Genomic DNA, 23,955 nt, shown 5'->3' with positions numbered 1-23,955 from the left:
TTATAAAAAAAAAAGGAGAAGCTGCTTATTTCCGATGGAACCCGTTCTAATCCCTACATCTGAGGAAGAGCGATCTGCAGACGAGGCCGATAAGCTGAAGCGTTAGCCGTTATGGATCGGTCCGGGCGTTTCTCCTTACACTGGAGCTGGAGTGGTAGGACAGCGTGCCGTTGTTGGACAGCGTGACGTATTTCTTCTTCCACTCCTTATTCAGAGAGTTGCCGCTTCTCTTGAACAGGATGCCCTGATGAAAACAGAGGAAGACGTGTGCGGCTTTTAACACCAGACGCATTCTGCCTAAATTTAGAGAGAGAGCAGCTGCTTCAAAGCGCCGCCGCTCAGGGCTCCTGTATTAATAGAAAGGTTAGAGAAGACGCTGCTCAGGTAACGGTCCAATCAGCACACAGATGCCTTTTGGTTCCCGTCTCTCATCTGAATAAGGGAAGTAGCAAACGTTGCTCACCACAGTTTTTTTTTCAGAGATTTGCATTTTTGTTTGTGCAGAAACACAAACCTGTTTGAGGGGGAGGCCTCGCACGCCGCTCTGGTCTCCCTTCGGATCGCCTGCCTTCTTGTCCGGGTCCCGGTTCTGAAACAAACCCAGGGGGAAGTGTTTATTAGCCCAGCAGAGACGGGCGGGGCAGTGGGGGGGTGGATGGAGTGGTGAATGGGAGTGAGATGAGGAATGAGGAGAGCAAACGGTCGGCAGGGACTGACCTTAAACAGGGAGGGTCGCCTGGGGATGCTCTTCAGGCGCGAGCTGCTGCTGCTGCCCTCCCCCTGAGCCGCCCTCAGGTCTCTGTGACCAACCACGGGGGTGGAGGGGAGGGAGCAGGCGTAGCTGCTGCTGGGGCCATTACTGGCCTGAGAGGGGGGGGGGGATGGAGATGGAGAGAGTGAGGATGAGGGTGAGTGTGATGGAGGAAGTGATAAAATGTATCTGGATAAAAAGGGAAGCAAAGTCTTCCCTTTTTATCCAGATAACTAAAACGGATCAAACGAGTTTATTCTACAGATTTGATTGTACGCTGCAAAAAGGGAACTAAAAGTAAGTAAAAACTTTCTTGAAATTAGTATATTTTTCCTTGATTTGAGGAGCTAAATAAGCTAAATTTGTCAATGGAATAGGATTTTTTTAACTTAAAATTGGAACAATTCATCTGTAAAATAAGATAATTAGATATCCTGCACTTGAAATAAATGCAGGATATCTGTACCTTCTGTCTGTACCTAGTATCCGCACTGAAGCTGGAAAGACAGCTTTTAAGTACTCTGCCCCCACAGCATGGAACAATCTTCAGAAAGACTGGAAGTTGAAGGATTTTAAACGATTGCTCAAAAGTTTGGAAATGAGATATATGGCTTGTAACTGTTTTATGAAATTCTAATTTAGATAGATGTTATTGTAAACTGTAATGTAAATTGTAATGTAATCTTTTGCCGCTATCTTGGCCAGGACTCCCTTGAAAAAGAGATTGTTAATCTCATAGGGACTTTTCCTGGTTAAATAAAGGAATAATAATAATAAAATAAGACAATGGAGATATATTGTTCCAATTTTTAGTGCAAAAATCTTATTCCATTGGCAAATAGTGTTATCTACCTGCTCAAATGAAGGGAAAATACACTGATTTAAAGAAAATTTCACTTACTTTTAGTTCCCTTTTTGCAGTGTAATGTGAAAATTGGCAGCAGCAGAAACTTTTCAGTTTAGCCTGTCGCAAATGTTTTTATTGTTGGTGAGAAAATGCATTGAGTTGTTAAAGAAAAAGAGACCCCAACTAGCTTTGTGTCCTGCAGAAAACAGTCGGCTAATTCCTAGAGGAAATAAAAACACTGCAAAAACGGAACTAGAAGTAATTAATATGTTCTTAAAATTTGTGTGTTTGTCCTTGATTTGAGCAGGTAAATAAGATGATTTGCCAATGGAACTTGAAGAATTTTGCACTTAAAATAAGAACAATTCATCTCAATCATCTTATTTCAAGTGCAGGATGTCTAATTATCTTATTTTAGGGGTCAAAATGCTCATTCCATTGGCAGATAAGCTTATTTACCTGCTCAAATCAAGGACAAATACACTAACTTTAAGAATATTTTACTTATTTTTAGATCCGTTTTTGCAGTGAAGGAGCACTATATAACTATGTAACTATAACTGTAACAACCAATGTGCAATTCTATTTAATACACTGTGCAATAAGCTGTGCAATAATCCTGAAAAGAATTAACTTCTGCTGTTATTACCACTTTAATGTGTCTATAGTCACCGTGAATTTACATAAGACATCCTAAATCTCTGCTTTATTTCCTTTTTGTATTTTTCTTGTTTTTTGATCCACTGTATATATATATGGACACACTGTATATACCTGATGCACCTTTTCCTCCTTTTGATTACTGATTACTGAGCCGATGTGACAAGTGAATTTCAATAAAGCCGATCAATAAAGCCTATCTTATCTTATCTTATCTTAGAGATGCACCAATCCAGTTTTTTTCCCCCAATCCGATACGATACCATACCAATACCTGGGCTGAGCATATCGGCCGATACCGCTCCGCTGTTGAATGAATGAACCGTTCACCGTGCCATGTGAGTGAAGGCATCAGGCATCTTGAAATAAAGATTAAAAAAAGGTCTGCGTGTTCTTCAGCGCGGCGCTTTTGGACACGCTTCTTTAAGTTTGTGGTGTTGAATTTACCAACCATATTGCATGTTGAGATCTAGAGCAGAAGTGACTAGATCGCTGTAACTGTATCGCTGTGTATCATATTAATTCGGAATAATAATTGTACGCCAAGAAAAATAATAATTGTACGATAAAAATTTGGAATGCTGGATCTTTCAACTGATATCCGATCCAGCTAATTAGCGAATATCGGAGCCGATATCCGATGCGGGTATCGGGTCGGTGCATCTCTACTAATTTCACAACAATCATAATTTCGGCAAAGCTGCTGAAGAGCCCAGCAGAAATCAGCTGATTGCAACAAGCAGGAAGTTAATTTTCACTGAAGAAGGCATCAGGATGTCACATTGCCAGCTTGTGCCAACTAAACATAGTAATCACTAAACAGTTCCTGTTCAACGGCATGAAGTAGGCGCAAAAGCAGCACATCTGGCCCCAAACTAAAGAATTTCTAGAGCAGATGAGAAAGGTGTGACTTTTTATGAGGCATCCTTCCCGTTACTTCTAACTTTAAACTAGCGGATCGTTTCCTCATTGCTACAGTCACACATGGGGGGGGGGGGGGGTAGTGTCATGGCTGCTTTGCTGCTTAAGTGCATGGACAGCTCAAATAAACACAACTGACACCTCTAAGAATGATGCTCTCTATTAGGAACTCCTAAAGAAAGATCTGACCTTAAGCTCAAAGGCACTTTGATTATGAAGGATGACAGTGATCCAAAGGCCATCTGCAAGTTTTCATGAGGATTCTGGATGGGCCTAGTCAAAGCCCAGACTTCATAGTCCATAATCTGATTTAGATTACCTTAAACATGACGTACCGGCTGCACAAACCTCCATTGTGGCTCAATTAAAACAACGCCAGCTGAGTGAAACAACCAGTCATTTAGTCTGAGGTCTAATCAATTCTGGACACTGGATCTGGTTTATTAGGTTTAACTTTGTTTTGTTTTTGTTGTTTTTTTGTAATGGAACATTTTACAGCGCTGTAAATGGTAAAACAGACGCTGAGCCTAAAGCAGCGCGTTACACTGCAGAAAGATAAACTCTCATTAATTCCTCTGATGGGATTTTCTGCATCACTCTTTAAAATCAATCATTTAACACTGGGCATGATGTTTTATACACCTTTGCATTAGTAGCATCAATCTACCTCCCTGGGAATGAGCCAATCACCCCCCTTTACTTTCCTTTTGCAATAGTTTTTTCTTGAAATTGGTGTATTTGCCCTTGATTCTAGCAGGTAAATAAGATTATCTGCCAATGGAATAAGATTTTTGCACCTAAAATAGAAACAATTCATCTCCATTATCTTATTTCAAGTGGAGTATATATAATTTTCTTATTTCAGGGGTCCAAATATTCATTCCATTGGCAGATAATCGTATTTACCTGTTCAAATCAAGGACAAATCCGTTAATTTCAAGAAAAAAATGTCCTTACTTTTAGTTCCCTTTCTTGCAGTGACCAAAGCAGAGCGGGATGTAACGGGATGAGATGTTAGAAACCAGCCTGCGTGGATGCGGGAGGCGTGGTACCTGTCCAGGCAGCGACGCTGATCCAGGTGTGGAGCCTCCAGAGTGACTCGGTGAGTTGGGCAGAGATTTACAGGCCAGCAGCGCTGCCTGTTTCTTCTGCGCTACAATCTTCTGGGCAGCTGCAAACCACACAGAGCTCAGACTGAACTGTCTCATCCCGCTCTGATTCACGTCAGAACGTCCTGTAACAGGCAGGCCTGTCCAACGTGGGCCACTGAGCTATATAATACACTGGAGTGCTGATTTTGCCGAAAAACTGAACTCACTGGCCGCCATCTTGCTACTCCCTACTCTCACAGAATCCCACAGGATTTGGTTGCAACAACAAGCAGTTTTCTGGCTGTGTGAAAACGTTTCACAGGTAATTCTACAGTCAGTGGATGTACTAACACTATCAACTACTAGGAAATTAGCTGCTGAAATATTTTACATGTTATTCATATTAAATATATATATATGTATATATAAGTATGTGTATATGTATCTATGTATATATATGTATACACATATGTAAATATATGTTTTTGTATATTGTTATTTATATATTTATAAATGTTATATATGTATATTTAAATAAATAAAATGCAAAATATTTCAGCACATGACTTTCTCAGTACTTGATAGTTTTAGAACATAACATAAAAGTATATGGCATTTGACATTTTAAAAGTTTTAAGCCCCCCTGAACGTGAGAAAATCCTCGTTATTCGATGCTGTAGCGCACATATTCCCTAGTTACTGGGGGAAAATAGGGAGTACCAATATGGCGGCTGGAGGCTTCAAAGCGACTCGTTCTAACAGCGGGCGATTATGTAGTGTATTATATAGCTCAGTGCGTGGGCCTGGAATGAGACGCCACCGATTGGAAAAGTTAACTCACCTTCGGAAAAGACTCGGTCCACGTTGAACCCGTAGGTGGCGCAGGTCTCATAGAACAGCGAGTGTTTCACATCGATGCACAGCTGCCTGGCTCTCTGGTCCTCGATCACACGGGGGTTGGTGCTGCTTATTTTGTCTGAACATGCAGGATGAGCCAGAAGAAACGTGGTTAAAGTAAAACGGTACAACATTAACACGTCTTATTTTATCACTTATCACAAGATGCTATGCGTCTCTGAATGAGCCGAGGTTGGTTCTTACAAACGACAAATGGCAACTGGAAAAGTATGACATCATCAATGATGTATAAATGATCTGAGAACCTTATACTAGTCAGGATTTTTCACACATTTTAAATATGATATTTCATATTGTTCCAGAAGACCTAGACCCGATCTAACTCCTTTATGGTATAGAAACAATGGGTGACTATGAGTCAATGAGTGTCTGATGGATGGAGCAATTAACAGAAGGATGGAACCCTAGTCTGACAATAGGAACCCTGGTCTGGCTGTAGGAACCCTAGTCTGACAATAGGAACCCTAGTCTGGCTGTAGGAACCCTAGTCTGACTGTAGGAATCCTAGTCTGACTGTAGGAACCCTAGTCTGGCTGTAGGAACCCTAGTCTGGCTGTAGGAACCCTAGTCTGACTGTAGGAATCCTAGTCTGGCTGTAGGAACCCTAGTCTGGCTGTAGGAACCCTTGGTCTGACTGTAGGAACCCTGGTCTGGCTGTAGGAACCCTGGTCTGACTGTAGGAACCCTTGGTCAGTTGTTTGTTCTCGTGGAAATGTCTCTCCGCTCTAAATGAAGTACCGTCCACTTCACAGGGAACGCCTCTGGGAGCGCTGTCCGGTTACCTTAAGTGTTTCTCTCTAAACGAGAGAAAATCCAACTTTGCCTTCAGATCATCATTGCAAGTTGTATTTGTAATAACTCTGGAACAAAGTGCTTCCTTTAGCAGGCACAGAACCTCTCTGTGTTAAATTAAGACCCGGCTTGTTTAACAGCATTTCTCCAGACTAAAGAACTGCTTTATTGGTTCCACACACTGTGGACATTGTGAGTCAGGCCCAGTCTAATCTCAGCATATGTAACACTTCATCATGGGAACGGAGAGAGTACCTTGGGTGCCGACGACAATGACCGGGATGTCAGAGCGGTGTGCACTGAGCTGGCTGTAGAGCTGGTAAAGGTCCTGAAAACTGGCTTCGTTCTCCAGACTGAAGACCATGATCACGGCATCGACCCAACCGCAGAACTGGAGAACCAGAGCAAGGGGAGACGTTAGCTGATTCAGCTTTTATGGGTTTTATGGGAAACACTCGGCACACAGAGAGACGCACCTGTGCGTCAGGCGCCCCACTTTCCTCCCGGATCAGTAACAGATGACTCTGGCCATCCACCAGCACTTCCTTTTTATATCTCCCACCTGACAGGAACACACAAAGTTAGTTAACAGCGTGTCAAATCAGGATCATACCAGGATCACCTGGTGTTATTTTTTACCAAGACATGTCATTTAAATCCCATATTAAACAGGTTTCCAGAGTTTCCTTTTTTCACCTCCGGAATATCGCTAAAATTAGAAACATTCTGTCCAGGAGTGATGCTGAAAAACTAGTCCATGCATTTGTTACTTCAAGGCTGGACTATTGTAATTCTTTACTATCAGGAAGTCCACAAAATGCAGTTCAAAGTCTTCAGCTGATCCAAAATGCTGCAGCAAGAGTTCTGATGAAAATCAACAAGAGGGATCATATTTCTCCAATTTTAGCTTCCCTTCATTGGCTTCCTGTTAAATCAAGAATAGAATTTAAAATTCTTCTTCTAACGTATAAAGCCCTTAATAATCAAGCTCCATCATATATCAGAGCTCTGATTACCCCGTATGTTCCTAACAGAGCACTTCACTCTCAGACTGCAGGTCTGCTGGTGGTTCCTAGAGTCTCTAAAAGTAGAATGGGAGGCAGATCCTTTAGCCATCAGGCTCCTCTCCTGTGGAACCAACTCCCAGTTTTGGTCCGTGAGGCAGACACCCTGTCTACTTTTAAGACTAATCTTAAAACTTTCCTTTGTGACAAAGCTTCTAGTCAGAGTGGCTCATGTTACCCTGAGCTATCTCTATAGTTATGCTGCTATAGGCTTAGGCTGCTGGAGGACATCAGGGTCTATTTCTCTCACTCTGCTGATTTCTCCTACTGCTCTCCAATCTGCATTGTTTGTTGTCATTTCAGCTTTTAACTTTTTGTTTTCTCAAATTTTTTTCTTCATAGTAGGTACACCTGTCTTACCTGGTCATCCAGGGAAGACAGATCATCCTCTATTACCATCTAACATAGAAAGTACTCCTGTGTCAATGTGAGCTTCTGTGCTTTCTGTGTCTCTGCTCTGTCTTCTCTAACATAGAAAGTACTCCTGGGTCAATGTGAGCTTCTGTGCTTTCTGTGTCTCTGCTCTGTCTTCTCTAAGCCCCAGTGGGTGGAGGCAGATGAGCGTTCACACTGAGCCTGGTTCTGGTTCTGCTGGAGGTTCTCCTCCCTGTTAAAGGGGAGTTTTCCTCTCCACTGTCGCTTCATGCATGCCCAGTATGAGGGATTGCTGCAAAGCCATCAACAATGCAGACGACTGTCCACTGTGGCTCTACGCTCTTTCAGGAGGAGTGAATGCTGCTTGGAGAGACTTGATGCAACCTGCTGGGTTTCCTTGGAGAGGAAACTTTCTCACCAACCTGGAGGATCTGATGGAGTCTGACTGTGGAAAGAGGCTTGATGATGATGCGTGTTGTGAATTGGTGCTATATAAATACAATTTCATTTAATTGAATTGAATGTCACCCTTAAGAACGTTGGCACATCTCAGCAGAGAGGCGTACAACAGCTAATCAGATTACCCTTCACTACTTTTCTAAATACATGGGTATAATAAAATAAAAAACATTTATTTTACCATCAGGCTTCTCAACTGCAGCATAACTGCCTGTGATGTATTTGTTCACCAGCGCCGACTTTCCACTTTTCAGGCTGCCTAGAATGCCCTGTGAGAAAAGGGAAGGAAACACAGCAAGAAGAAGTTCTTCAGGGTCAGTGATGGAGAACATCTTGAATTAAACCGTCAGATTTGATTAAAATCTTTCGTGCAGACTTTCAGTTCCTTTCTGACGTGTTCATTTGGACTCTTACTGAAGCTCTAATTGTCGCTGTTTTACATCATCCGCATATGAACACGAGATGGAAGAGTGACGCTGCTGTGCCGAGAACGTCTATAAGCAGACGTCCTGCTCTTTACCGTCCAACGCCACAAACACCCATTATTAAATATTACTAATCATTTTTTATAGTTTCAGATGTACAAGAACAGCTCTAAAAATTAGAGCTGCTCTTGAAAGCACAAGGAGGAAAAGCCACAAAAGAACATTGCTGTATCCAAGTGGATTCAAAGAAAGTTGAGTGGAAGGAAAAAGTGTGGTAGGTAGAGTGGCTCCAGCAACCGCAGCCTTGAGAGGATTGTTCAGGCTGAAGCTGGAGTCAGCACGTCTAGAGCTGCTAGACACAAGCATATAAGCCGGGTCTGAGGCGGAAAAGAACCGGACTGGTGCTCAGAAATCCAAAATCCGCTTTTCTCCTGAAAGTAAAGTTTGCATTTCGATTGGAAATCAGGGTCCCAGAGTCTGGAGGAGGAGTGGAGACCCATACTTCCTTCTGCTGACAAGCCGCATGGACGAGCTGCTTTCATTTTACAGCAGGACTTGGTTCTGGTCCTGTTGCTCTGCTTGATTGGCCGTCAACTGGGCTGACCAGAACCCTGCAGAGGATCTACGAAGTATTTTCAAATGGAAGATGAGAGACACCAGAACCAACAATGCAGATGAAGGACACTATTAAAGCAAACTGGACCTCAGCAGAACCACAGGTGGACCTCCTCCAATGCAGGAATTCATGCAAAAGGAGTCCAGCCCAAGGATTAAATGCGTAGGAATGAACAGACTTTACAGATGTCTAATATTTCTGCTTAAAATATATATTTTTAAATCTTATGTAATTAATTTTCCGAAACACTGAATTTGGGGTTTTTATTTTCTGTAGACCAGAAAGATCAGAATTACTGGAAATAAACACCAGAAACAGTTCACTACATGTTTCGTGAATATATGAGTTTCACTTTCTGAAAAGAGGGACAAAAATATTGATTTTTTTATGGATTTATTGCACATGGGATGAATATCTCGCTGATATTCATCATTAAAAGTCCTGAACTGTGTGAATCAATGCATCTACGAAGTTTCATTTAGCTTCTTGAAGAGGTCTACTCTGTAAAACACGGGACATAAAGACAAGTTCTAAATGGGTGCAAAACTTTTCCACGTTTGTCCAAAATGAGTCAATAAGTCCAAAAACATCCGTAAAAATAAGAGCAGATGACAAAACTCCAAGTACAAGATCCCTGCATACTTCAAACTGGTCCATCCTAAGCGCTGTGGTGTAACCAGCTGTAGGCAAACATAAGCAGGACTGCAGAGAGGAAAGAAAACCCCCAGAAACAGGACACCTGACGCAGAAACAGGCCCGGTTTGAGCACCAGGACGTCTTTAAATATTCTGGACCGGCAGGACAGGTGGCTCAAAAGACGACAACCAGGGAACGGTCTTTTCTATCCTGTCATCACAAATACATGCCAGGAGTTTGCTTTGGGAGCCTTGTTGAGCTAAGATTGAGCTTTTCTGTAACAAAGACTCCAGGCAGGCTCAGGATGAGAGGAAGGAGCTTGTGGATATGCGCCTCTTGCCTGGTGTTACGTACGGTGGAGGGTCTGTGATGCTTGGGGATTGTTATCCAGGATCATGGCGTCATGATCTCTTTAAAACACCAGAGTGTGTAAATTAAGGGGGGCTGGTCTCTCTCTCCCTAACAGTCATGATTTTTGGACCGTGGGAGAAAGCTGGAGTACCCAGAAGACCCCGAGGACCACATGTGGGGCCCACGAGCCTGTTGTAAAAAAAAAGCCCAATCCAACCGTGAGCTGCATCTAAAACGTTATTTTATGCTGTTACTCTTCCTGTTTATTCACACTTTAATTTAAAAATGACAATATCTATATAACAAAACATGGGAAATGTGTTTATTTTAAATAAAGTTAAGGTGAATGCTGATTCTTCTAGATCAAAGGTCTGGTCAGGTAGCCCTTCGTATGACAACACCACTGAAGTAGCTCTCAGCATAGACATAATATAAGAGTAGACGCGTCATTGGGCGGGTTCTGCCTATGCTGCGATGCGTCAGAGCGTCCGCCATCTTTAATGTGGCAAATCTGCAGTTACTCAGTCACTTAAACAGTATCAGAGGGACTTTAATCTCTGAATATACTTTGTATTCGTAGTATTTTTTTTGTAATATTACAAGTTTATTTTCGTATCCCTTTAGCTTCATTCTCCTGAATTTATTCTCCTAAAGAATAAAAATAATTAAAATAATCTAACCTGGCCCTATTACTCCAGGAGTGAAATAATTCTGCAAACTGTGATTATTCTGGAAATGTTCCCTCTTAATTCTCATAATATGATGTTTTTATCATAAGATTATCACTTTTGTGTTTGTTAGTTTATTTTTACTGTATTGACCTCGGACTTTTTTTTCCTCATTTTATTAATTTTACCTCTTTAATACTCACCCAAAAAGTCTGTTCCTAAAGGTTCACATGTGACACGGTTTTATGAAATAATGAAGAACACAATGTTTAGATTTAACAAATTGATCCTTATATTCATAACACATATACACACACACACACACACACACACACACACACACAAATATATATATATATATATATATATATATATATATATATATATATGTGTGTGTGTGTGTGTGTGTGTGTATTTATTGCAGCACAGGAATGAGGCATCTTCTCTGATCCACGTTCACAATAACAGAACTCAACTTTTTTCTGCCACATACAATATGGCGGTGACGTTGACGTGCGAACCTGCGCCCTATGACGCGTCTACGTATATATGTCAGTATCAGAAAGCCTGGTGACGCCTGGGCTGGACTGAATCAGGGGTGTCCAAAGAACCGCCTGAAGGACCTTTGCAACCCTCACTGTTTTGGTGTGGCCTGACAGAAATTCAAGAAAAACAAACTTTTTCACAGCAGCACAGGAATCTACGGAGCCCGGGAGAGCTCACTTTAAGTGATATTTTTTTTCAGGTCGTGATAATTTGTGAGCACGTTTCCTTTAATTGAGCCCTCAAATTAATAAAACGTGATCCCATTGTAGGCCTATTTATTCAAGCACACGTTTTAATTATTCGTGGGTGCGTTTTGGTAGATCGAGATCTCAAATATACTATAACGTGCTCATGTTTACATGTGTCAAGACAATATTGAGTGCACGTTTTACATATTGTGGCCACGTTTAAGTAGATCGTGCACACAATGTTCTATAATCATGTTCACTAAATTGTGCTCTCGTTTTAATAAATTGTGCCCTCGTTTTACTATGCTTAAAATAAGCGCACACTATAGTAAAACGAGAGCACAATATAGTAAATTGTGCACACGATTTAGTAAAACGAGCGCACATTCTCTCAACAAGCAAAACATTTTGCGATGACTCCTCTAGGGCTCCACAGGAATCTAACGCAGATGGAGACGTTCTAAACTTTTTTTAGAGTGAGATTGCTTTGCTGGCATAAATTGCAACACCAGCTGTTTTTCTTTTATCAAGCAAACATTTTGCGTTTTTGTCTAATAGTAATAAAACAACCACAGATATTCAGGCAGACCTGCAACACGCTTGTTATAACTTAAAATTGCATGAAATTTGCATTTCATAACTTATTGCTAAGCAGTATATTAGATTTTTTTTAAATGTGCAACGTTTTACTGTAGAGCAGGTGTTGTCCTAGTTGCCATAGAGGGACGTAGAAGGTTTTAGCAGCAGGTTCATCAACAATTATGCTAACGGGGAATTTTTATAAGCTATTATTTCTTATGATGGTATTTAAGCCCCGCTGTTAAATTAAAGGTTCAGATTCCAGTGGGAGATCGTTCTCCTACAATTAAAGAACAGAACAAAATTTAAGGGTCTTATTTACATCGTTATCATGATTATATATATATATATATATATATATATATATATATATATATATATATATATGTGTGTGTGTGTGTGTGTATTGCTGGCAACAGCCACCACATTAGTTAGAATTATATATTGTCTTTAAGTTTCGAGTTTCACAGCAGATTTCTATAAGCTCAATGGGTTGAGTAGTTGTCTTACAATTGGTATATTGTGAGTTTGATTCCAGCTTCCCCCATAACATGTTGATGTGCCCCTGGGCAAGGCACTTAACCCCAAGTTGCGTACCTATGTGGCATGTCAGAGATTAAGTACTTTCACACTCTGATCAAGCTAAAGTTGATGTTAGAGATTAATTAACAATCAGGACTTAATTTTCCTCATTAAGCAAAAAATTAAGATTATATTTCTGCAATAAAAGGTGATTTTATTTAAATGTTTTTTTTTTTTTACCAGAGCTGGTGCTTGATTAACAATGTCATGGCTAAAAATCAGCTTAGGTATAGACATTAACCTTTCATGTTAAGAACTAATTTGCATTGAAACTGTTTTTTTTATTGTGGCGCAACACATAATTCTCCCAGAGGCCGACTGCAACAAACACAAACAAGTCAGAAAACGTCATCGCCTGCTGGATCGTTAAAAAAAAACCCGTAGAAGAGTTTATTTTTCTTTCTGTTGTTTTGCTGTAATTCATTTGGTGACGCACAGGGCTGTGAGGTGCAGTAACGGACACTCACCAGTCTCAGCTCCGGGATGGATCGGCTCAGCATCCACTCCTGGCTGTTGGCGATATTTACTGCAAAGACAGGCAGAGACAAATGTTCAGCGAGCTGCCGACACAGAGAGGGATTCATCATGTTGATTATACGCAGTGAGGAGGGCAGCCATCTTTAACTGTCCATTGGTAGGGCAGATAAATCACACATCTGCAATATGGGCTGGCCGGGTGGTCCTGCGGGTCACATTAATGAAAATAACCTTTGGTTTACAGCAGGGACTCCAGTAAGGTGCATCCATACCGCTCTGTAGCCCCCTTGCTTTAAATGAGGGACGACTTGATTAATCTTCTGCCTAAAAATGCTTTCGATTTCCACACTATCTGCCTTCTCAAACTAAATAATGTGAGGCCTAATTGATGATTTTAAGTATTCGCTAAGAGAACGATTGGTTCAAACACAGAGTCACTGCTAGTTGGGCAGGAATGAAACAGACTGAACACGGTTTGAAATGCACTTTACTGTGACGAAAAATATATATTCAAATGTTAGAAGGTTCCTCTACTACCTGATAAGACTGATTTAAATACAGCTAATACTACATAAAGGCTTTACAAGCACTTATTAAGTGATTTACATAATTAAAACATAGGAAAATAAGAGCAGAATGAAAGCAAAAAAAAAAAAACAGTTGGAATAAAACTGAAACAAAAATAAAACATGGGATAAACTAAAAACAAATATAATGATTTTAAAAACAGTTGGACTACAAACAAACTAATGATGTTTCAGTAAAACAGTTTTACTAGAACATTTAAAGGAAACTTTAAACAAATGTGTTTTTAGTCTTGATTTAAAGGAACTCTGGCTTTCAGCACTTTTACAGTTTTCTGGAAGTTTGTTCCAGATCAGTGGAGCATAGGAACTAAATGCTGCTTCTCCATGTCTGGTTCTGGTTCTGCAGAGCAGGCTGGAGCCAGAAGACCTGAGTGGTCTGGAGGGTTGATGCCCTGATAACAAGTCTGTGATGGATTTAGGTGCTAATTCAGGGATTTATAGACTAACAGAAGGATTTTAAAGTCTATTCTCTGAGATCCAGGGAGCCATGGAAGGACTTCAGAACCGGGTCCATGTTCTCTATGTTCTTAGTCTTAGTGAGGACTTCAGAACCGGGTCCATGTTCTCTACGTTCTTAGTCTTAGTGGAAGGACTTCAGAACCGGGTCCATGTTCTCTACGTTCTTAGTCTTAGTGGAAGGACTTCAGAACCGGGTCCATGTTCTCTACGTTCTTAGTCTTAGTGGAAGGACTTCAGAACCGGGTCCATGTTCTCTACGTTCTTAGTCTTAGTGAGGACGCAGGCAGCAGGTTCTGGGTCAGCTGCAGCGTTCTGATCCACTTTTTAGGCAGACCTGTGAAAACACCGTTGCAGTGATCAATTCTACTAAAGATAAACATGGATTAGTTTTTCCAGATCCTGCTGAGACATCAGTCCTTTAATCCTGGAAATGTTCTCCAGGTTCTAGAAGGTCCACTTTGTAATTGTCTTTAGATGCTTTTGGAGGTTCAGGTCTGAGTCCATCACTACTCCCAGGTTTCAGGCCTGATCAGTGGTTCCTAGCTGAAGCAGCTGAAGCTGTGAGCTAACTTTTGTTCAATCTGCCTTTGGACCAAAAATTATTACTTCAGTTTTGTTTTTATTCAGCTGAAGAAAATTACGACACATCCATGGATTGATTTGTTCTTTACATCTAGCCAAAGTTCTAATAGGTTTATGGTCACCTGGTGACATTGTGATGTAGAGCTGTGTGTCGTCTGCATAGTTATAAAACTGATATTGTTGTTTGTTATAATCTGAGCTAAGGGGAGAATGTAGATATTTAATAGGAGGGGACCCAAGATGGAACCTTGTGGGACCCCACATGTGATTTATGTAGTCTCTAATTTAAAGTTACCTACTGACACATAAAAGTCCCTGTCCTTCAAATAAGATTTAAACCAGTCAGGTATATCATTATCTATACAAATTATAACTCAGAGCTCACAACGTCATTTGGTATATAAATGTATATTTCTGACCTGCTGCAACTTTATGATACAGTAATGTATAACATGTCATGTAAAAATCAATTAATTGGTAAAAAAATATCCAAGTAAAATGGACCATAAAGGATTATTCATTAATTTACAGTCCTGTAATTTTTGGCCAACATACAAAAGTGCTTTCTTTTATACAGATATTTATAGTTTTATTTGTATAAAACAGTAGGACATTAAATATTGACTGAGAGCCTGAAACAAGAAGCCAGTTCATCCGTGCATTTAATATACGTTCTTAAAACTGTTGTAACGTTAAAAAACACACGTGCTTATTCACACGCAGATGTAAAGATGATCCAAATCCAATATGTATGACTATAAAGGTATTCATTTTAAACTGTCTATCCATAATACATGTGGCCTTTAAAGTTAAAGATCTTTTCCTGCCTGCCTAAAGCTTTGAGCCTCTAAGCGTGAATAAAGATCTGTGTTTCCTGTCAGGAGCGCATGTGAGGGATGCTGGAGGCGGCTTCGAGCCTACGATGTCGTTGCATAAATTTAGTCAGTTCTCTAACAAAAGGTAAACAAACAGTTTTGAAAATACTAGGACATAGTTTTCCTAATGGCTAACTAAGCAATCATGGCCAAAACACTCCTCCAGCTTCTGGTAGCTCAGTGCTGAGTCACTGCAAAGAGGTGAAGCAGGGAGACACAACAACCGACCGACCAACTGACACAGAAACAAGAAGTTTAACTTGGGAAGTGGTGGCCTGGTGGTTAGAGCGGTACGTTTACGTTCTGCGACGGCTGCAGATACCCGGTTTGAACCCTGCAGACTCCCCAGACTTCTCCCCGGGCGCTGTAAGCTGCCCACTACTCCCTGGGGGGATGGGTTAAATGCAGAAAATGTTAATTCACAATGACAAATGAAGATTTCTTTCTTCTTGAGCTCACGTGTTTCACCGAGCCTAGACCGTCTGATTTAAAATTTAGTTTTAAGAGGTTTTCAAACTGCTTAAAATGAATTCCACAGAGAGGAAGAGCCGAACATCCGGCTCACGTGCCAAGATGGAAACAGTCTTTAAGCCTGAGAGTAGCCTCCCTAGGCAGCATGCATGTATGTCTGTTTTCTGGCTCGTTGATTGTCAAATCTTTCTTACAGGTATTCAGAAAATTCAAAACCTCCTCAAAAAGCAAACCCCGAGGAAACGCTTTATGTAAAGAGACTGTTTGACAAAGTAAAATCTTCAATAAGCTAAAGATAACCTGGACATTTATTCTCAATATACGTCAGAATTTCTTTCTTTGGGTAGATGAATTTCATCTTTACTTGTTTGTGTGTTGATTGCTGTGAGTATTAGACCAATCAACCTAACAGCTGGTTTTTGAACTGTGGGAGGAAACTGGAGTACCCAGAGAGAGCCCACGCATGCATGCGGAGAACGTGCAAACTTTTTGCAGAAGATTAGATGATTGGATTAGATTCAACTTTATTGTCATTACACAGGTACAGGTACAAGGCAACGAAAGAAAGGCAAGAAAGACTCCAGGCCGGGTTTCAAACCCAGGACCTTCTTGCCACAAAGCAACAGAGCTAGCTGTTCTGCCGTACAGCTGAATGGGCAAACAGCTGTGTTGGTTTCTACTGAGTTAGTGGAATTACAGTAGTTACTGTATTTTTCAGACTATAAGTCACACTTTTTTTATAGTTTAGCCGATGCTGCAGTTATAGTCAGGTACGACTTATATATCAACTTTAAATGGTAAATCATACTAACCAACATGAACCAAGTAGTAAACATTACTACTATAGCCGCAAGAGGGCTCGCTAGGCCTAAGAAAACTATATGCTGCTCCTGCACCACTTAGAAATAATTAAAACATTAACTTATAAACAACAAAGACCGAACACATGTACATATGTTGTTTCTCTGTTTCAGTCTGAATTCACGCAGAGAAGCGTCGCGTGATGCGGCTCGAAGGAAACAGACCGTGACAGAACCTGTTAGCAGGTTGTCCGTGAAGCTAACAGCTAGCGCTAGCTTACAGGTCTGCTGTCCGGGCGCTTTACAACTCCCCTGATGTACGTGAGCTTTATGTTGCTCTGAAACAGCTATCGTACTGTTAGCTTAGCACGTAGCACTGTTACACTCAGTCTAATTTCAGCGTAATTAAACCGAAATGCTCTGACAAGAACTTTACGGGTTAAAGTTGGTGGTTTGTAATGCTAATTTAGCCCCATTCACCCTCCCAGCTATGTTCAATGTTATTCAGCTGGTTGTGGATGCAGCTGTGTGATTGAATAAATTGCCACACCAGATTAAATGTCAGTTTTTATTCTTGGATTGTGTGAAATAAATTTCTAAATAAATGCGACATATATATATATATATATATATATATATATATATATATATATATATATATATATATATATATATATATATATATATATATATATATATATATATATATATGTATGTATAGAACGCTGGAGATAGGCACCAGCAACCGACCCCATGAGGGATTAAGCGGTTTGGAAAATGGATGGATGGATATGTATGTATATATATATTTTTTCTTTTTTTTTTCCTCTGTATGACGCATTTTTTGATTGATGCAACTTACATTACAAAAAATACGGTAATCGATCTTTTGTGCATGAACACCTCAACGTACCTAAACCAATATAGTCCAGAACAACTATTAACACCAAAAGCACCCAGAACAGCCTCCAGCAGGCCTGGAGCATTTAGAAAAGAAACAAACACCACTTTTAAGTAAACCCCATTGTCTTTATAATGCAGCACAGCGTGAGATATTAACAGAAATACTGTATCGATTTTTGGTTAGGACCAGATATTGTTTTGTCCTCGTTCTACTAGACGTCACATATCTGAAATTAACAACATAATGCAATATGTTTTTGTGCTGGAAACCTACAATTATTACAAGTTCTAAAACAAACAAATCACAATCTGCTGTTTAACTTTGTTTCACACAGGTTTGATAAAAGAAAACATTGAAACTTGCTTATAGAACATAATTTGAAGCTTTAGGATGTAAGCCTGTGTAAACAGAATCTGCTTTACTATTTTTGAAGTGAAGCTGTATCATATGGCACAGCAGACGTATACACTTGTTCCTCTTTGGGTAGCCATTGTGGTTTCTGCTGCTGTCTTAGTTAGTTTTGTTTTGTTTTGACACTACAATATTTACTGATACTCACAACGGCTATTCAAGAAGAAAAAATTGTTAAATTGCTTAATAACACAAATAGCAAATCAGCCCAAGATCGAAGACCAGAGGGGAATGGGGAGGCTGGTTCAAGAGAACTGAAAGGCTAGACTGAACGTTGCTTACAGAACCACTAATTAAAACCAAGATATCAAAAAATATCTGCATCATGAATGGACTGACAACAAATATGAAGGAACTGCATGGTGTTGTAATGTCACTGAGAAATTATTGAATCTGTACCATGAAGAAATACAATAGCTCTGAAGGCATACGGTGATCCAAAGTAGTACCAGCAAGGCATTGTTTATTAGGTAAAGGATAAGTGCACTTTTTTATGCTCATGCACATCAAATTTCATAGCAGATAATAGAAACGTATTACAACAGAAAACAACTTTTTGTGGCCTTTAAGTCGTGTCAAGTGTTTCTGGGAGAAGATCCCGGACGAGCCCCCAAAATGTTCTCCTTGCGCTTAAGCTACATGTGCAAACACGCCTGAAAAAATGTGTAAAAACTATAATACCTCTTAGCTTCACCATTTCAGAAAAATCAAAGCTAAACTACAGCCAAATTAATTTGTCATGATCTTTCTGACAAAATAATGTTTTTTTTTTTGTGTTTTTCTAGGGCCACCATTTAGTGCGGTGATGTCCAAAGTCAGTCCTTTGGTGTCCAGCATGCTTTAGATGTTTCCCTGATTCAACACACCTTTGATTTAATTACCCATTACAGGTCTCTGTAAAACTAGGTGACAGGGTGAGGCGGTAAATCAGCATTTTGAATCAGCTCTGTTAGAGCAAAGATATTGATCTGGATCTATTGGTTGTCAGTGGTTTGGTACCTTACAGTGAATCCAAAAAATCCAGGAAACTTTCTCAGTCAAACAAAGATCCCTTGTTGACTAGTTTTATTATTTCTTATTCATAGTAAAGGGTTTTCAATATTTACAAGAAGATGAAATAAGGGAACTGAACAAATATTCGCATTACAGATCTGTGGGATTTTGGCAGGAGAGAGTATCGGATACAAGGCCAGCTGTGCTCATGCTTTGTGTTGATCAAACACAAAAAACGACTACAGGCAAGCTAACTGAGCTTGCCTGTAAATCTGTGGAGATGCCAGACGACTGCGGCCGGTGAAGATGGGCTTTCATGCGAGTCGCTTCTGCAGTCTCACAGACACGCACAGAGAGACAGTCTGGCTCATTGTGCGTTTCTGACTGAAAGACCTTTTTATGGCCTCGGTGCTGGAGTCAGAAGTGATGGGACAGTGAGATCCTTCAGCTGCTTCGCTGCACAGAAAGCCAATTAGCTTCAGCAGACATGCGGCCAGTGGCTGCCATTCAAATTTCTGACTTCGTTATGTTTCTTTTTTTTTAACTTTACACCTTAAAACAGCGTTTTTTTCAACCACTATGCCGCGGCACACTAGTGTGCCGTGGAAAATTATCCGATTTCACCTAATTGGTCTAAAAAGATTTTTTGAAAACTAACCCTAACCCTAAAGAAGAAATATAAAAGATGATAAAAATAAATGTTTGTGTTTATTTGATTCCTATCCAAGAAACTTTGATAAGAATGACTGTATTGTTAATATAAGCAGCTACAGAGTATCATTTGTTTAACATTTTTGGTTGGTGGGATTTTTTCAATGAAAAAAAATGGACCTTGCCTCAAAAAAGGTTGAAAAACACTGCCTTAAAAAAACGTTCACTCTCTCGAATACACTACAGCATCTCTACGCTATTTCCGGCCCCTGGGCTGATTTTATGCGGCCCTCAACAGCTATTCAATAATTATTTGACACTGCAGCACATACGAGTGATGCAAACGGAGACTTTTCATTCTTAATTAGGGCAAAATTGTTATAGATAAGTTAAACATTTTCTTACAATTGAGAACTTTAGGTACAACACAAAGTATCTTTAATTTCATAGTATAAACAGGACATTTGTTCAATGACTTTTAGTCAAATGCAGACTTTTGGTCCACCACAATCGACTTAATTTTTTTTTAAAATTGGGTAAATACAGTGACTGTTTTCAAACAAAGACTGACTCAAGTCTTCTTCGGGTAACCGTTTTGGAAAATTCACATTTGTTTAAGTAAACTAGTGCATGATCATAATTTGTGGAGCAGGTAAAAGGGAAAATCTATCTGTTTTTTTGCTTTTTATTTCCATTTTTTTTGGCCCTCGAGTGCATTTGATGTGACAATGTTGGCCCTCGTGATGAAAAGTTTGGACACCCTTGCACTACAGCCTCTTCCCTCTATTTCACCAGGCGTAGCAGCACCAGCACCAGCACCAGCACCAGCATCAGCACCAGCGGCAGGCCTGCAGCTTGCCATGGCAACACTTCCTCCTGCCCGGAGCATGTGTGAGCATGCGCAGGGCCGGTCTCGCTGCTTGTTCTTGTGTGCGTGTGAAACGGCGTGAATACACAATGAGCGAACGAGTGCTCAAAAGAAAACCCCGTCTGTGAGAGGCGGACGCGTCCAGCTGCAAAAAAAAAAAACACACACAAAGCCTAAAATCTGTTTAATTCAAATCCTCGCTACGCTACGCGTGCTTTTTGCGGTGGGTTTTAAAATAAAACCCGGCTGAAACAAAGAGAGAGGAGGGGAGGAAAACGAAGCTCCAGCTGCATAAGGTTGCAGTGGGTGGAATATCAAAGACGGGATTAGAAATGTTCTCGGCTGGCTGTGGAGTTAACAGATATTCTGTGACAGCGTGAAGGGCTCCTCTCCTCTTCGCGTTCATTACGGGATTTAAACCCACGCAGGGAGCGAGCCGGTGAGGTGCATCTGCTGGGGGTGTCAGTGTGTGTGAGGGCTGATTACCAATGCAGAGGTGTGAAATCGGCCCCCGCTCTGAAGGGAATTAGATTAAAACCGACCAAGACGATTCTTTCTGTCCGTATCGTCAGGATCCGGCTGCACATGGCGGCAGGAAGATGTCCCTGAGCCACATGACAGCCTGTAAGGGCCTCTCTGTGTGGTTCTTTAAAAAAAAAAGACCAACCCCACCCAACTCCAGCCCGACTCATTTTAAATGGACGCCTGTGCACAGAGGAATGCGCTGTGTTCGCTGCAAAAAGGGGAATAGAAGTAAGTCAAATTTTCTTGAAATGAGCGTATTTTCCTTGATTTCAGCAGCTAAATAAGATTATTTGCCAATGGAATAAGATTTTTGCCTTTAAAATAAGAACAATTCATCTCCGTCATCTTATTTCCAGTGCAGGATGTCTAATTATCTGTTTTAGGGGTAAATATACTCATTCCATTGGGAAATATTGTTATTTATCTGCTCAAATCGAGGAAAAATGCACTTATTTACTTTTGGTTCCCTTTTTGCAGTGATGACCCCCGGCTGTAGTTCCCTGTAGATTAGACCCTAACCTTTGGAGCTGGGGGGGGGGGTGACAGTGACGTGTTGGTGACCTCCTACCTTCCTCCTCACTGGAGTCTCTCTGTATGTAAACCGGAGGCGCCGCGGACGCGCCCCCCGCGCTGCTCTTGGTGAAGATGCCGCTGATGAACTTGAGCATCTTCCGGTCCTTGGCGGAGCCGCGCTGGCCCTGCTGCGCCTCCCTGGCCAGCCCCAGGTCCTCGGACAGGCTGTTCAGGTCGCTGTTGTCCAGCGTGCGGCTTTTACCTTTGCGCGTCGGTTTGGGCACCTGGTTGGCGGGGGCGGGCAGGGAGGCCGACCCCGTCTTCAGCCGGTCCTTCCTGGGGACGTCTCTCAGCACCGCCGTCCCGCCGCCTCCGACGTCCAGGGACATCCCAGCCTCGTCCCGCAGCTCCCTCCAGGCCTCGGGCCGGCTGGCCTCGGCCCACGAAGCCCGGCAGGGGCCCGGCGAGCGCGTCGTGACGCGGCAATCCTTGCGGTCGAGGCTCTGGGCGGAGGTGGGGCTGCGCTCCCGACCATCCCTGGAGTCGCGGCCACGCGTGGCCACGCCGCTGTGGGACTTGAGCAGACTCACGGGCCGCTGGCCTGCCGGACGCATGGGGAGGCTCGTCCTGGTCGGGGTGCAGCTGGGGGCCACCAGCTCCGTCGGCGGTGTGGTGATCAGGGGCCGGCATTGGAGCGACTCCGCTGCGTCTACGGACTTGGTCTGCTGGATCGTGGCCCTCTCAGCGGGGAAGGGGATGGAGAGGTTGCGGGGCGGCTTCTCTGGAGCATCCCTCCGGGGACTGAGAGGTTTCCTCTCGCCATCCTTGGCCTCCGCGCCTCTTCGCGGTTCTCCCACTGCCGCCACCCCAGCTCCATTTTCCGCCCGTGCAGGAGCTCCAGCTCCGGTCTGGACCTCTTCCCCCGGACTTGTCTCTTGGCCGGGCTCCGCCTCCTTCTCCTGGATGCTTCTCTTGGCCTCCCCTCCATTCTCCTCCACAGCCTCTACCTTCACCAAGGTGAGGGAGATGAGGTAGGTGGTGCGCTGCTGCAGGGCGCCTCCTCCACTCATGTGGTCAGGCTTCAGTGGATTCCCAGTCAGTGAACGAAGGTGACCAGAGGAGCGACGGCACGTTTGCCAGCTGCGCGTTGAGGTGCGACGGAAGAGGAAGTTTCTCCTTGGAAGACTTGACAGCAGATGGACATTTGGTTTCATCCATCCCCCGAATTGCAGCTTCAAAGTTTCCTGATTTCACTTCATCCTTCTCCAATGGCTGCAGGAAACTCTGCCTTTTGTTTCTGTGGCTGCAGATGCGCACCGCCGCGGCTCAGGCACGCGTCTCCATCACCACGAAGCCCTTCTGATGGCAGTTCATGCGCTGCATCCCGTCACTGAGCCGCCCGTCCTCTTCGCTCGCAGCAAAAAGGCAGAAAACAACAAATGGCCTGCAGCCTATACGTCACCAGGGGGGATGAGAGCAGCTGTTCGGTGGACAGGTGGACGTCTCTCACGGCACACCTGAATCCTAACGCAGCCGAGCGGAGACCGTGGGTGATCGTGGGTGTGTGGACGGCAGCATCCGTTCAGGGGGCGCAGCGAGGAGGGAACGAGGAGAAGCCAGCAGGTGCCTGCGTGGATTTGCGGAGACGTCCATCACGACCCTGCCTCTGACTCCTGGAGCACCTCTTTCCTCGGAGCGCGTCAGGCGTCGCGGCCCAGCATGGCAGCAGCGCAGGGGAGGCGCCGAGGCCAGTCACCTCTCCAAAGCCCGACGCGCCGTCACTCAGGCTCAGCGGCTCCTCGGCACGTCACACACCCATCTTCCTCCTGCCTCCTCTCCCTCGCTGTCTGCCTCCGGAGCCCCTCCCTCAGCGAGCCCCTCCTTGGTCCAATATGGAATCCATACAATGCAGAACCACTCCGCGCTCTCCCTCTCCGCTTCTCCTGCTTCCCTCGAACCGTCCCCGCTTTTTATTGCTCATCCCAGCTCCATCCCCTCCCCTCCGTCCTTCTCCCTACATGCGAGGAGGAGGGGGAGGAAGGGGGGGGGGGGGGTAATGGCAGTTGGTGAACCAGCGGTGCGCACACACACACACACACACACACATGGGCTGGAAAAGCTGCTAAACGAGGGGACGCTGCGGGAGGAGAGGTTTGGTGACAGGGAGAGGCGAGCAGACAAGGTTAAATGACGGAAAGATGCAGGAAACAAAGAGGAAAAGGTTTATTTTTTTGGAGGGAAAAGGCAGAGAGCGTTTTCTCTTTGTGCTTCAGAGCTGCTGCTGCTGCTGCTGGAAGGTTTCATCACTCTTCATCACTCTTCTTCATCGGTGCTGAGCTGCTTCTCTCTGTGTGCGTGGATAAGTGCGCG

The 23,955-nt window shown here is 42.8% G+C and overlaps 1 protein-coding gene across 4 annotated transcripts in view; it reads right to left on the bottom strand.

Moving 5' to 3' along the window:
* Positions 1 to 23,955, bottom strand: part of agap2 (ArfGAP with GTPase domain, ankyrin repeat and PH domain 2) — a 50,938-nt gene that overhangs the window by 14,866 nt on the left and 12,117 nt on the right. The window contains exons 1-10 of one of the 4 annotated variants that reach the window (XM_036142717.1): positions 21,641 to 23,583; positions 12,937 to 12,995; positions 8,060 to 8,147; positions 6,457 to 6,542; positions 6,236 to 6,371; positions 5,112 to 5,246; positions 4,232 to 4,350; positions 718 to 864; positions 515 to 589; positions 140 to 244 (exon numbers count right to left, since the gene is read on the bottom strand). In XM_036142717.1, the coding sequence (XP_035998610.1) occupies positions 140 to 244; positions 515 to 589; positions 718 to 864; positions 4,232 to 4,350; positions 5,112 to 5,246; positions 6,236 to 6,371; positions 6,457 to 6,542; positions 8,060 to 8,147; positions 12,937 to 12,995; positions 21,641 to 22,799 (2,109 nt within the window). In that variant the 5' untranslated portion in view covers positions 22,800 to 23,583. Of the gene's footprint in view, positions 1 to 139; positions 245 to 514; positions 590 to 717; positions 865 to 4,231; positions 4,351 to 5,111; positions 5,247 to 6,235; positions 6,372 to 6,456; positions 6,543 to 8,059; positions 8,148 to 12,936; positions 12,996 to 21,640; positions 23,584 to 23,955 lie in introns of those variants that run through there. The other 3 variants (XM_036142714.1, XM_036142733.1, XM_036142724.1) reach the window with 3 other exon arrangements.

This window comes from Fundulus heteroclitus, chromosome 1 (genome assembly GCF_011125445.2).
Source record: "Fundulus heteroclitus isolate FHET01 chromosome 1, MU-UCD_Fhet_4.1, whole genome shotgun sequence".
In the NCBI taxonomy this organism is placed as follows: domain Eukaryota; kingdom Metazoa; phylum Chordata; class Actinopteri; order Cyprinodontiformes; family Fundulidae; genus Fundulus; species Fundulus heteroclitus.
Note: the sequence above shows the minus strand (reverse complement) of the source record. Positions and strands in the feature narration are given on the sequence as shown.